Raw genomic sequence first — 13,213 nt, forward strand, 5'->3', positions numbered from 1 at the left:
CCACGGTTGAAAACTCATGGTGCAACCAGCCAGAGGAGCTGGTGGAGCTGCTGGTCACATGTATTTCTGCTTATTCTTGTATCAAAACCAATACCCTTCTATCGTTTGATATTTGTAATAAAATATTAAGCAGGGACCCTTAAAACAAGGCTGAACCCTGCTCTGATAACTGCATAGCAACATAACGAAGGCATAATCAATATCCCCACACCCTGCAGTCTAGAAAACAAGTTATTTCTATGGCAAGTTATATCAACAGAAAGAAGGACACTATCACATTTTCATTCTGGCATTTTTGATCCCTTTTCATGTTAGTAGCAAGAGCCCTAGGGCAAACCAGGGGATTCCCCGCAACCGGAGCCCTCAAGATGTATGAGATGTGCGTTCATTCACACTCCAAACATGCTGCTCCGATCATAGCAGGACTTGGGGATTATTTTAACTTCTACGTTACTATTGAGTTTATATTTATGTGTATACATGTACACATATTTCTCTACATAGCAGACATATATACCTGTATCACCCTTGTGCCTTGTGTATGCACATGCATATGTGTATACAGAGGGGAGGAGGAAGTGTAAACACAACACATTTTGGTGAGAAGCTGAGAGGGAGGGAGGCTGAAAGCAGGTGTAGGTATGGACAGCACATCATGGGACTCTCATTACTGCTAATCCTTCCCTTTTCCTTTCTTTAAGTAACAGTCACGTGCAATAGTTATGGAGGGTAGGTCCAAGCAGAAGTCACAAATGCTTTCAGAAGTAGGGTCTCGGAAGTCTGCAGGGAAACAGCAATTTAGGAAGTGCCCAGCCACACACGAGCTCATTCCTGAACACCTCCGCTGGCACAGCACCAGCATGAAAAGCAGCCATGGTTTTCTGCTGCCTGGTCATCAAAGAAATTCGTCACTAAAACCACAGAGGCAGTTTAACGCAGCTTGAGACAACCACCTTGGTGCCTGGACACACATGCAGAACCAGCCAGACACCTCTCTGTGGAGACCACTGCACAAACAAGTCTCCCTAAGCGATACAGAAAGGAATTACTTGGACACTGCCACCTTCTCGGGGAGAGTCCTGGCCCAGAGAAGAACAGCTACTGCTATGTCAAGGTGGTCATCTCCCTTGATACCTGCAGAGTAGGTAGCTGTGGGCTGATCTTCTAGCAGCAGTAATAAAGCTGAAAAGTCTGCAATGTTGAGTGGCATACATACATGGGCAACCCCGCTAAGAAAGAAACTGTATTTTCTGGATTTTGTAAAAAGATGCCTGTGAATGGATTTTTCCTGGACTGTGTGGCCATGCAATGAAATGGGATGAGTATTACAGTATGTTCATCAGAGCAAGGCAAGGAAAGGAAAAATAAAAATAGATCAGCAATACAATCCTTTACAGTGTACTTCCATTTTTTTCCTAGAGAAATTATGTAAGCACCATCGATTCAGCCATGTGCAATGATATTCTAGTATCTTGTAATTTCTTGGGAAAGAGACATCATCAGAAAGATTCTGAAATAGCAGCTTCTTTTATTAAGTCCAGAACATTATAGGCGGACCCCTGAAAAGTCAGGAGGATGGACTTTTTTTTCTGTTATTTCTACTTTTTAGGTAATAAACCATGGACCAGAGAAACTATGTGATGTGCCCATTGTGACAAAAAAAAATCTGCAGTACAATATGGAATTAAAACTGGAAGTTTCAAGCCCAAGCCTTAAACAGTGGAATCTCCTTTCTTTCACTTAAATAATACCATGACTATGTCTAACAGGATGAAAAAGATCTAATTGTTAATAACTGATGAATTAATAGTATCAAGTGTGGCTCTGTTAAACTCCCATGATTTCTCTTCATGATATATTTTCTATGTTTTAAAACACCTTAAAATATTTTCAAATACTGCTGTTGTTCCAACGTTACTTCTGAGAGTCTCTACTTCCATGAACGCAAGTCAAACTGAGTAACAAAAGGCAGGCCATGAAATAAAAGTCTGAAAGGAGAGAAACCTACTATAACCCTCCAAAATAAAGATGCTTGGCAACACAGTTTTCAACATAAAATATGAGAAATGCTAGTTCATTTAACCTTCATATTGCCAAGAATTTGAATCATATGTCACACACACGGCTGATTTTCTCTCAGGAGTAATAAAATCTTTCTTGTTATTGGACGCTATTTGCAAACCTCTGAATTCTGAGCACTGACTGACGATTTTTAAACTTTATCTGGTGGCAGAATATAATATAAAAGTTATTTGCATAAGAAAAATAAATTTCATATTATTTATAGAATGCCATTGTTTTTAACTTTGCATATTAAAGTTTCTTTCACAACAGACTGTATAGTAAGCGCTAGAAAGAGGCCCTTATTACACCAAAGCAATACAAAAGAGTCACAAGCGAAATTCTAGAGGCAAAATTAATCAATACTATCTTTCATTTGCCTTTTGGCCATTGTTGGAGAACAGATGCTGGCCCACATGGACCTTTGTTGTAACCTAATACAGGTTAAATTTTTAATTTTGCCCTGGTTGCTACCAAGACTTCCTACAGTTGTTTTTCATACTGTATACTCTAAGTATACTTTTAGAATACTCAGTATACCCTATTTGAAAGATAAACATCTGCTTATTGCCACTATGGAAAGCCCTAGTGATCTATTAGAAATTATCTAAAGCACTAAAATGATGAATAATTTGTCTACTATTAGAGATATTCTCTCAGTTACACTGGTGCAACACGTGTATTCACACAGACATGACACTGGAGCAAACCAGGTCCTAAAACAGCACTGATGATTCTGTAGGTTGTCAGATTAAACCACATCATTAGAAGACCCTATCCCTTTCCTCCACCTGAAGACCAGAATTTTGAAAGTATTTATGTATTTAACAATTTTATGCACCCTATTCCCACTCTAACCACATTTAGATTAAGTACTCCAGATGTCTGGGGCACATATGTTTTCCAATTTGACCCACATTTGCCAAAGAAAAGCATTAATATGCAGTTAGGCAATATCACTGACCAACATCTTGCAGAGGAAATGTTATATTGCAACACTGTAGTTTTGGAATTTTTCTTTTTAAACGAAAAGTTTTATCTGTTCCAACTACCAAAGGAAGCTAGTTCATAGTCCTGCACTATCTCAAGAGAATCTTTCCCCAGAGAAAAAATTTTTTTTTGGAGCTTTATTGCTACTGTTAAGTATTTTTACTTATTTATGTTTAGACTGTCTTTTTAATATAAAAATTGTTTCTGATTATCAAGTACTCTCCACCTACACAGTGCGAGAAGTTACCACCTTCAGGCCTCTTTTTGCCTTTACTGACATTTTATCTAGTTAAGTGCTGCTATGTTTCAAAATACAGAGTTCATCTGCTGCTGCCAGAGGAAAGTCAGAGAGACAATTGAAAATCTGGACAAGTCATGTTGTTTGTAATAAATTAATGAAGCAGTATGCAAATTGAGCCTTGAGATGGTTTTTGCCATTATTTCTTAACAAGTATTAAAAATACAATGTGTTGCTGGAAACATAAATACATGGAAGAAGTGTTTCTCTGGTAAAACTGAGACTTCTTAGTTGCAAAAAAGTTAAGTAGTCTTTTCTGAAATGTCAGAGAAAAGCATTTCATTACAGAAAATTAAAGAGAAAAAAAAGCTTTTAAAATAGGAATTTATGTGTAATTGCAAATTATTCTGAGGTAACCACAGCAGCAGATAGCAAACACCACGGCAATAGTTTCTAGAGAAATAATTTCACATTCTTCTCATTACAGTGCTATCTGTATGACTAAATTGTCAATCAATATATTTAAGCTTTCACAACACTGCAGATGGTTTTTAATAGTAATTTAGTTGTATAACATATGGAACAGAATGTAATGCTTCTGCTTTGCTATCACAGATATTAATCACTGCTGTAATACATGCTGATTTAAATGCTTGTCAGAGTATATGATTTGTCAGGGGAAAAATTCTTACTTAGGGCATGACAATAAAGTTTTTAGCAAGTGGCCAATGACAACTCCTAGAAGACATAAAAGCAAATAACTGGGAATTTAATTGCCCTCATCGGAAGACATCTGCTTTAATCAATGAGCAATACAATCTCCATGTCATTTTGATCTTCCTACTAAGAATGATCAGAAATATTTCTTTCATTTTCATTTCAGCAGCAGTAGATTGTCTTCTTAACAAATTAAAAATACAATGTGTTGCTGGAAACATAAATACATGGAAGAAGTGTTTCTCTGGTAAAACTGAGACTTCTTAGTTGCAAAAAAGTTAAGTAGTCTTTTCTGAAATGTCAGAGAAAAGCATTTCATTACAGAAAATTAAAGAGAAAAAAAAGCTTTTAAAATAGGAATTTATGTGTAATTGCAAATTATTCTGAGGTAACCACAGCAGCAGATAGCAAACACCACGGCAATAGTTTCTAGAGAAATAATTTCACATTCTTCTCATTACAGTGCTATCTGTATGACTAAATTGTCAATCAATATATTTAAGCTTTCACAACACTGCAGATGGTTTTTAATAGTAATTTAGTTGTATAACATATGGAACAGAATGTAATGCTTCTGCTTTGCTATCACAGATATTAATCACTGCTGTAATACATGCTGATTTAAATGCTTGTCAGAGTATATGATTTGTCAGGGGAAAAATTCTTACTTAGGGCATGACAATAAAGTTTTTAGCAAGTGGCCAATGACAACTCCTAGAAGACATAAAAGCAAATAACTGGGAATTTAATTGCCCTCATCGGAAGACATCTGCTTTAATCAATGAGCAATACAATCTCCATGTCATTTTGATCTTCCTACTAAGAATGATCAGAAATATTTCTTTCATTTTCATTTCAGCAGCAGTAGATTGTCAATACTTCCCAGACAAAAAAGACACAGTAAAGCATGTTTTAAACACTTCAGTGTTGACTTACTGCATCATGCCTTACCTTAACTGTATCTGTAAAGCCACTTAAAGTCTACCACTAGGCTTCACATGCAGCTGCTTACCTGCTGAACAGGGCAGATTAATATGAAATTCTATTGTACTATTCCATAGATCATAGGCCTATTAAAAATTTGCAGTGAGGTCCTGCCCAGTACCTTCAGACTGTAAACAGTCTAAAGAATGCCACTCTTGGACTGAGACATTGAAGCTGACAAACACCAGAGATCTGGCAAGCCCAAGTTTTGCCACCTCTAGAGAAGTCAGTAAAATACCACCCTCCCTTCCTCCCAGTTGCAAAATGGCTAGAGATCGGATACTGGGGGAAATACAGCCTAAGTAATTTTCCACTAAAATAAAACAGCTATTAACTTGAAGCAATGGTATGATTATTTTATTCCTCTTCCTTAATCTATTCTCAAGCAGGGTGGTAGCAGACATGTCACACCAGGTATAATGAGACCAGCAACAATATACATGGTGGGATTATTACTAGCATTTTGTTAACTTACTGCTTTTCATCTACAAAGCGAGTATACAGAAGATCTGAAAAAGCATCTGACCTTTATTTTTACGGACTCCAGTAAAACAAGAGAATACGTTCTATTAAAAAAAAACCTGACACTAAACAACCAGGAAAATCTCGAATAGTAACGGAGGGACCTGCAGAATACAATCTTCCTGGTTTTGTAATATGTGGCACTGTTCCCAGTAAGACAAAGAATTCAGTACATGCCAATAAGAGAGTTTCTTGTTCAAAAGACACTTTCAGAAACAGCCAACCTGTACCTCTTGAAATACACATGGTTTGCAACAATTCACATTACCAGTAGCAGAGGTTTGGTGGCTGGGGAGCATCAGATTTCCTATCTGCATGAGCAAGTGAGCCAGCGGAGACTGGGATTTCCCAGGGAACACCATCAGGCTGGGGCTTGCAGCACACACATCCCAGTTCAACCCAGCTTGAACAGTAGAGAGCCAGGGCTCTGCCCAACCTATCGACTGTGCCAGGGGCCTTCCCTTCTTCTCAGCTTCTCAGCTATATGTCTCCTGGCCACAGCAATATTTTAGTTTCTATCTTACAGAAGCCAGTGGGAACATGCAATAACATTAACAGAAAATCTGTGACAAGACCTTTGGTGGTACGACTGAGATAGTTTCTACAATTCCAATAGTTCGGTGAGGTCTTAAAGCAATACTGCAATCTAACTCTCCCCCCAAAATTCCATCATAATTAATGTGGTATTTCCCTAAAGCTTGAATACATCTACAGTTAAGACCACATTTCTTAAATTAGATTTTTGTATCTTTTTAACAGACACTGTTTAAATTACTTGGTCTTATGACCTACACAGCTAACAGAATTCATGACTCTACAGCAAAATGCTGACTTGCTGAGTCCCACTGCAGCAAGGGCTAACTTAAGTAAGTTCTTGATAATGTATTTTTTTCTTGAACCGATACAGGGAAGCGCCAAAATGTCACAATTTACACATTGTTCCAAATAATACAGTTGAACAAAGTGCACAGACAAATTATAAATCATGCTTTTATCTTAATGAATTATTTCATATGTCATAAAAGTAGATGTACTAAATACTTGCTTCCAACTAGCTGCCCAGTGCCCCGAGTTCAGATGTTTTCATATTGGCCAAGCTTACTCCTGAGAAATGGAAATTTCCATTTTATATTTTCAAAGATAGGAAAACACTGTTGGGGGAAAAAAAGCATAAAAACTGTGCCTCCTTCCTTGATCTATCTGTTTCCTCTGCATGATTTGAGTTTCATTTGCTAGCTTTATTGAGAAAAAAAACATTCTATTTTAACTTTGGTTAGACTTTGGACACATTCATTTCTATGAACATTAAGGTGCTTCTTAGGTCTTGAAATCACTGGGAAGAAAAATGACATTTTTCTCCTAGAGAAAAATTGGATTTTATTGCTTTATTAAAAGGTGATGTCAGTAATTCTTTCCTCAGCAAAGGAAATTTCCTCAACACCCCATTTTCTTCTGCCATCTGTTTTGTACTAAGATACGGCAAATCAAGGGGATTTCTATTTCATTCCTATTGTCTAAAAACATCTTGATTTTTTTATCCCAGGAACAATCAAAAAAGTAGAAGCTAAATCTGTGGCACATCTAGACAATTCTGTTTTCTTGTTTGAAAGAAAATTTCTAACTCTGGAATACCCAGCAGGTGCAGTATTCCATTGGTCATGATTTTGGGCAGAGAAATACAGTTTCACAGATAACTTCAATTTTTCTTCCAACTCTGAGGCTCAACGTAAAGCTTGGAAAAGGCCAATGCCTGTGCCAGAAAAGCACACTCTGGTACCTGCTGTGCAATTTTAGCCAGTCAACTTCAGTTTTCATCTGCTAACTGCAGGTAATTTTACTCCAAAAACAACTGCTCAGGCAAAGCTGAATTTTGTTCCAAACAGTAGAAAAATATCTACTGTGAACAAACAAGAAATACAACAGACAACAAAACTTACATTTGATGGTGACCTGAAGTAGCATTTACTCAATGTTAATTTATTTCTATACTTAAGTGAAAGCTGTATTTAGCACTCACTTTTTTTAAAAATATGGGTCAACAAACTGCTGCAAAATAATCTCAACGGTTTTTAGGTTAGAGTAGAGTGGGGTTAAAATACCAATATCTCAGTCAAATCCCTAATTTGATAAAACAACTCAGACAGGGGCAACAAGAGGCAAATTATAACCAAACGTGATTGCATTACCAATTAAAAAAAAATACTACTACATTCTCAGATATCAGACTGAAAACACTGATGTCTATAAAATACTTCTGACAATGAATTGCCAACAAGTAAAGCTAAAACAGAGCAATTATTCAAATGAAAGTCAAAAGACATCATCCACATATTTTACTCTCATAGGTAGCTGCCACTGTATGTTGATGTTTATTCAGCACAAAATTATTTAACAGTGGAATAACTTAGTAGATGAACTGCAAACACCTTCAGTAAGTCTCTGACTAAGGAAGATGTCACCATGACAAGTAAAACTACCCCCATGAACCATGGAAGCAGAAAGTATGCTTTCTTCTTCAAGTATCTTCGCACTTGTGATGACAAAGAGGACAAACTTACGTTATTTTAACTGAGCAGTGGGTAATACACATTTTAGGAGCTCAGAGTTGAAAATGACCTGGAAAAGCTAACACCCATTCATTAAAAAAGTACTGAAAGCCATTAAGATAAATACTTCAATACTTACCAAAACTAAATTATATATAAATATTAATAATAGGAACAGTTTTCTTTCTGTTTTTCATATCAGGCACATCTGTATAGACCTGAGCGTTTTGTCCTTTACCTTTTCAACAATAAAATATCTTAACTCCACTGTCAAGTACTATCTGCTACATCATTGCAGCACGTGGTCCTATAATTTATTTTGCTTCTCCGCATCACTCTCAACAATTTTTTGCTTATCATAATGACAAAACAAAGACAACCAAAGAACAAAACCTGTACCTGCAAAGCACAGTTCATCATTCGCACAATGTAGTCAAACTGCTGATGGTCCAGTATTGCTCGATTTTGTTTAACATGCAGGCCTAACTCCTGTGTCAGGCAGTGCCGAGCTGCCTTTCCTTTGAGGGCTCTTAGAGCTGCAGGCAGGGTCTGGAGACAAGAAAAATCTAACTTGATGAAAATGAAATTTAAAGGTACTATTCATACTGAATATCACTCATTCTTTATTAAGAAACTGCAAGTGATAGTACAGTAAAGAATAACTTTGGAAATGACTCATGAGCTTGAATATCAAACTTTCACATGATTGTTTTAGCTTGAGTCATTAAGTATTACATTTTTCCCATGTTTTTTTCAAATGCATTAAACAGCATTTCTCACCTACATCTGTAGGTAGAAATGATTGAATACAGACAGGCATTGAATGGATGTGAAATCAGAAATGGATTATTGTGCATGAAAGCAAGTGCTCTTCTATTCTGTACCAGCCAGGCCAGGTCTCAAGTTAGCCTATCAAGGCCAACCAGCATGTTTTTTGATAAGCAGTGAATGACAAACGGCTTTAGAAGTGGCATACCTCTCATAGCAATGAGGCCACAGGACTGTTAGGCAGTTTACACTAAAACAGTGCCAGAATATTATTTATGCCAATGTTTTAAAGATGCAGCTAGTGCTACATCAGTAATTATCAACTGTGGCCCCTTGGACTAGATTTAATGGGTGGTAACAGATAAATAAGAAAAGGCAGCCTATTGTCTAAGGAGAAATTTACCATGCAGGGGGACAAAAAACTACTGAAATATTCCAAGTAAGTTGAAAGAGGTTAAAAACTACTGTGTTACACATGCCTCAAAACTCTTTAAAAAGAGTTACTCATTTTATTAGGACTTCTCCCATATGCATTTCCATAACATAACTTGTAAATCAAGAAACGCTCATGTTCTATCTTGAGCTGCACAGCCTCAGAGATATACAGGTGATACTTTTCTGAGAAATCAAAGAATTTCTTAAAATAATTTTACAGTCATTTTCATATGTAGAATTAGATTTGAGAGTAAGTTTGAGTTATTGTTCTAGAATCAATAATTGAAAACTCCATGGACAGAATCTACAAAACCTGGCAACTTCTTAATGTGAAAAAATAAGAACGTCAAGGATGACAACTCACTAGTATATTTTAGTGAAGACAGACATGCCAAATATTTATATTCATCTCTGAGTTCTATCAAATTATTGATTTTTAAAACCAGCAAAATTTACAGTACTGAAAATTTCAGAAGAGCGTTGGTTGATAAACACTGAAATGGCTATGTATGCCTTTTGTTTACATTCCTCCTAATCAATACTGCTCGACCAATACATACCTAGCACAAAGGGCATCAACACACCCACGTAGTATTACAAACAGGTTTTCAAATCCATTAGCTTCATATTACACACAGTATTGAATTTAGATGATTAGTTTTATTTTTTACTTCATTCATTTAAATGGTTAAAATAATCATTAGTATTTCAAACAAGACTTCAAAATGTACTTTGTGACAAAGTCAGTCTCCATTTGCTCATTAACAGAACAGAGGCTTATTTGGGAAAGTTAACATTTCATTTCATTACCTTTTCAGTCTCCAAAAATTTGTTTTCAAAAATGAACGAGATGCAGTTTCTAACAACTTCCAGCCTTTGTGCACTGTTGAAAACTGTGTTTCCTTTTTCCATTATGGAAACTAACGAAGAAAAAGAAGAATATACATCTGTGAAACGTCTTCTGCAAGAGCCACAAAGAATACCAGAAAGTTCTTTTTAAAAAAGTTAAAAATTTAATGTGCACTCCATTTTGTTTTGTTACACAATTACACAAATACCATTAGTAGGCATATACAGATGGGAACATAAGATCCTAAATCTTTGGTTTTCCTATGCTATTTGAAGAAGAGCGTGCTATGAATTTTAACTAGAGCAGTTGATTCTCTTTACTACTTGTTCTATGTGTCTCATACAGGTACAAAGAGATTCCAACTTCTAACATATTAATGAAATATATAAATAAATAGAAATTAATATAAAAAAAGTGTGTGTGTTCTTCAGTGAACTATGTAGCCTTGCATATTTTGTAGCAGTAGATAACTATTTTTCCCTAAAGAATTCATTGTCCGTGCCAAGAATTCTGTGACATGGAATAAACCTGATGAACCTGTTCTCTTATCTTGATTCCAATTTGCTGAGATCTAAAGATTATTTTCTTAATGTGATGTTTCGCTCTGAATTTTGAAGAAAATTCAGAATGGAAGAACTAACATTCATTCTTTCTCTTTATCATCAAGTAAATAGAATATAAATGCAGAATATGCCCTTCTTGTAGATAATAATGAACTCCTAATATCCAAGGATTTTGACACACAGGACAGCAGGGAGTATGAGTGTGAAAGCTGTTCCTTGAGAAAAAAATATAAAACTTTGACATAAAAATTAACTTATTAAGAAAGAAAACCTTCTCTTGCATCTAGCCTTTTGAAGAAAGACAACAGAACACAAGCACATACTCTTTAAACAGATTCCATGATATAGTTAACAGCAAAGGCAGGTGAATAGAGTTTATCTTCTTACATAAACCCAAACAGAAAGAGGCCTGGAAGGGGCCTCAAGAGGCCATCTAGTTCATCCTGCTGTCCCTAGACAGGATCAACTGTATTTATGTTATTTCTCACATTTGTCTAATATATTCCCAAAGTTCTGTGATAACAGAGACTCCGCGGCTTCACAAGAAATCCATTCAACTGCCTCACAATCCTCATTTTACCAAGTTTTTCCTGACAAATAACTCTACTTTTGTGCTGCAATTAAATCCATTATGTCTTATCTCTACAAATTATTCCCTTTTTTTTTAACAGCCATAACTGAAGACTGCTATTATGTGTTCCCTCGGTCTTCTATTTTTCAGTCTAAACAACTCTCCATCTTTCCTTGTAGGTCATACTCTCCAGACCACTAGTCATTCTTGTTGCTTTCTTCTGGACTCCCTCCAACAGAACCAAAAACAGAGGCAGTCTTCCAGTGTCCAAAAATGGATACAAACAGTCCAACTGAGGTCTTACTGAGTACAACAAAAGGATTTCTCCATGGTGGTTCACTGACTGTACTCCTGTTTATACATCCTACTAAGATGTTTGTCTTTTTTGCAATAGCTTGATATAGTTGGGTCATGTTTGCCCTATGATCGTTATAATCCCTAAATTAATTTCTGAAGAACTGTTGCCTAGTCAGCTGATCATGCCTATGCAAGTGCAATACCTTATTTGAAGAAAAACAGTAGAAAAGGACAAAATTCAACAGAGACTAGATCTCTAATTTTTCAAGATTGATTTGAATTCTAATCCCATCCTTAAAAGGTTTTGCAAGCTCTGCCAGCTTCGTGTGTCCTGCAAGTTTACTAAACATACTTGTTTACGCCATCATTCACATTGATGAATATGACTATGACTAATAGAATTTTCCTGGCATTAAAATGAAATTGACAGGCCTACAATGTCTACATCTGTTCTTCATATTTAAATATCAGTATATTTACTTTGAAACAGATGCTATGTTTGTTCCTTGCCCTTTTCCAGTAATTTACATGTCTTCCACTAGTGTCAAAGGAGAAACCCTAACAGTTCAAAGCTTGGTTCAGCCAGTCCTACAAGTAACCTACGGTGATATTCATCAGACCTAGATGAGTAGACAATATCTAATTTAATAGTTCAATCTAACTCAGATCAAATCCTTTTTTGTTGTTAGTAATTATGCCACTCGCACTCTGGATGTTTGACTTCTTAGTAAAGGCTGATGCAAAAGGGCTTTTAAAATTGCAAAGGCAAACGGGCAAGTCTATGTATTAAAGTTTACTATGATCATTAAAAATACTGTATAAACATGAAATTGGGAGCAACACATTGCAGCCATGCTAATTACATATTCAACTCACGAGACAGGATGACAAGTAGGTAAGTTGGGGAACAAGTAAACATACCAACAGGGGGACCTGCTGGAACGACGCACTTCTTGTCCCCCCGAGTGGCAGGGGGGGCACCCTGACTCCTTGCAAGGCCTTCCTGGAGAAGCTCCTGCACCCGGCACTCATTGATTCGGGGGAAAGGGAGGATGTGAACCCGCAAGTGGGAGCCCTCCGTGGGCCGTGGCACTTTCTGGAATGCTATGTGGGGATTGGGATTCTCCTGCAGGTCAGAAGCAAAAGGTTATACACAAATGTGTTACATAGTGTTACCATCTGTTTCATCCCATTTTATTGCTGTTTTGTGTATCTGTCATACCTGAAAGATTAAGAAGCCAAGTATCTAATGCAGCCAACCAATATCATGTTTCATATTCTTATCACCCTTGATTCATTATCTGTAATACTTCCAACTTTGTTAAAGGCTTTTATAAAATTATTTCTGTCAACATGCAAAATTCAAAAAGATAGAGAGCAAAAGAAAATCACTGCTTAACTTAGGTTGACTTTATGCAGCTTAATGAATATTTAGGACTTGAATAGAAATTAGTTTGACCATCAACCTCTTCATGAGAGAGAGGGTTGAAGAATATTAGAACATACAATCTCTTCACTGAGTATTGAGAAATATTCTCATCTTGATCAAGATTATGAAGTGAAAACTCATTTTTGTACCATGTTGTATGAAACTACGGCTGCCCCTCATTAGGGACAATTTTCTATCTTCTGTTTTTCCTATAAAAATATGTCACACAGCTCACTGTTTGC

At 36.4% G+C, this 13,213-nt stretch overlaps 1 protein-coding gene across 1 annotated transcript in view; it reads right to left on the reverse strand.

Annotated features, from left to right (window-relative positions):
* The window catches only part of SBF2 (SET binding factor 2), a 178,794-nt gene that overhangs the window by 107,254 nt on the left and 58,327 nt on the right, over positions 1 to 13,213 (reverse strand). Inside the window, exons 12-14 of the mRNA XM_009288813.2 lie at positions 12,464 to 12,668; positions 10,072 to 10,181; positions 8,458 to 8,607 (exon numbers count right to left, since the gene is read on the reverse strand). Coding sequence (XP_009287088.2) covers positions 8,458 to 8,607; positions 10,072 to 10,181; positions 12,464 to 12,668 — 465 coding nt within the window. The remainder of the gene's footprint in view (positions 1 to 8,457; positions 8,608 to 10,071; positions 10,182 to 12,463; positions 12,669 to 13,213) is intronic.

Source organism: Aptenodytes forsteri, unplaced genomic scaffold, assembly GCF_000699145.1.
Source record: "Aptenodytes forsteri isolate BGI_AS27 unplaced genomic scaffold, ASM69914v1 Scaffold8, whole genome shotgun sequence".
Lineage (NCBI taxonomy): Eukaryota > Metazoa > Chordata > Aves > Sphenisciformes > Spheniscidae > Aptenodytes > Aptenodytes forsteri.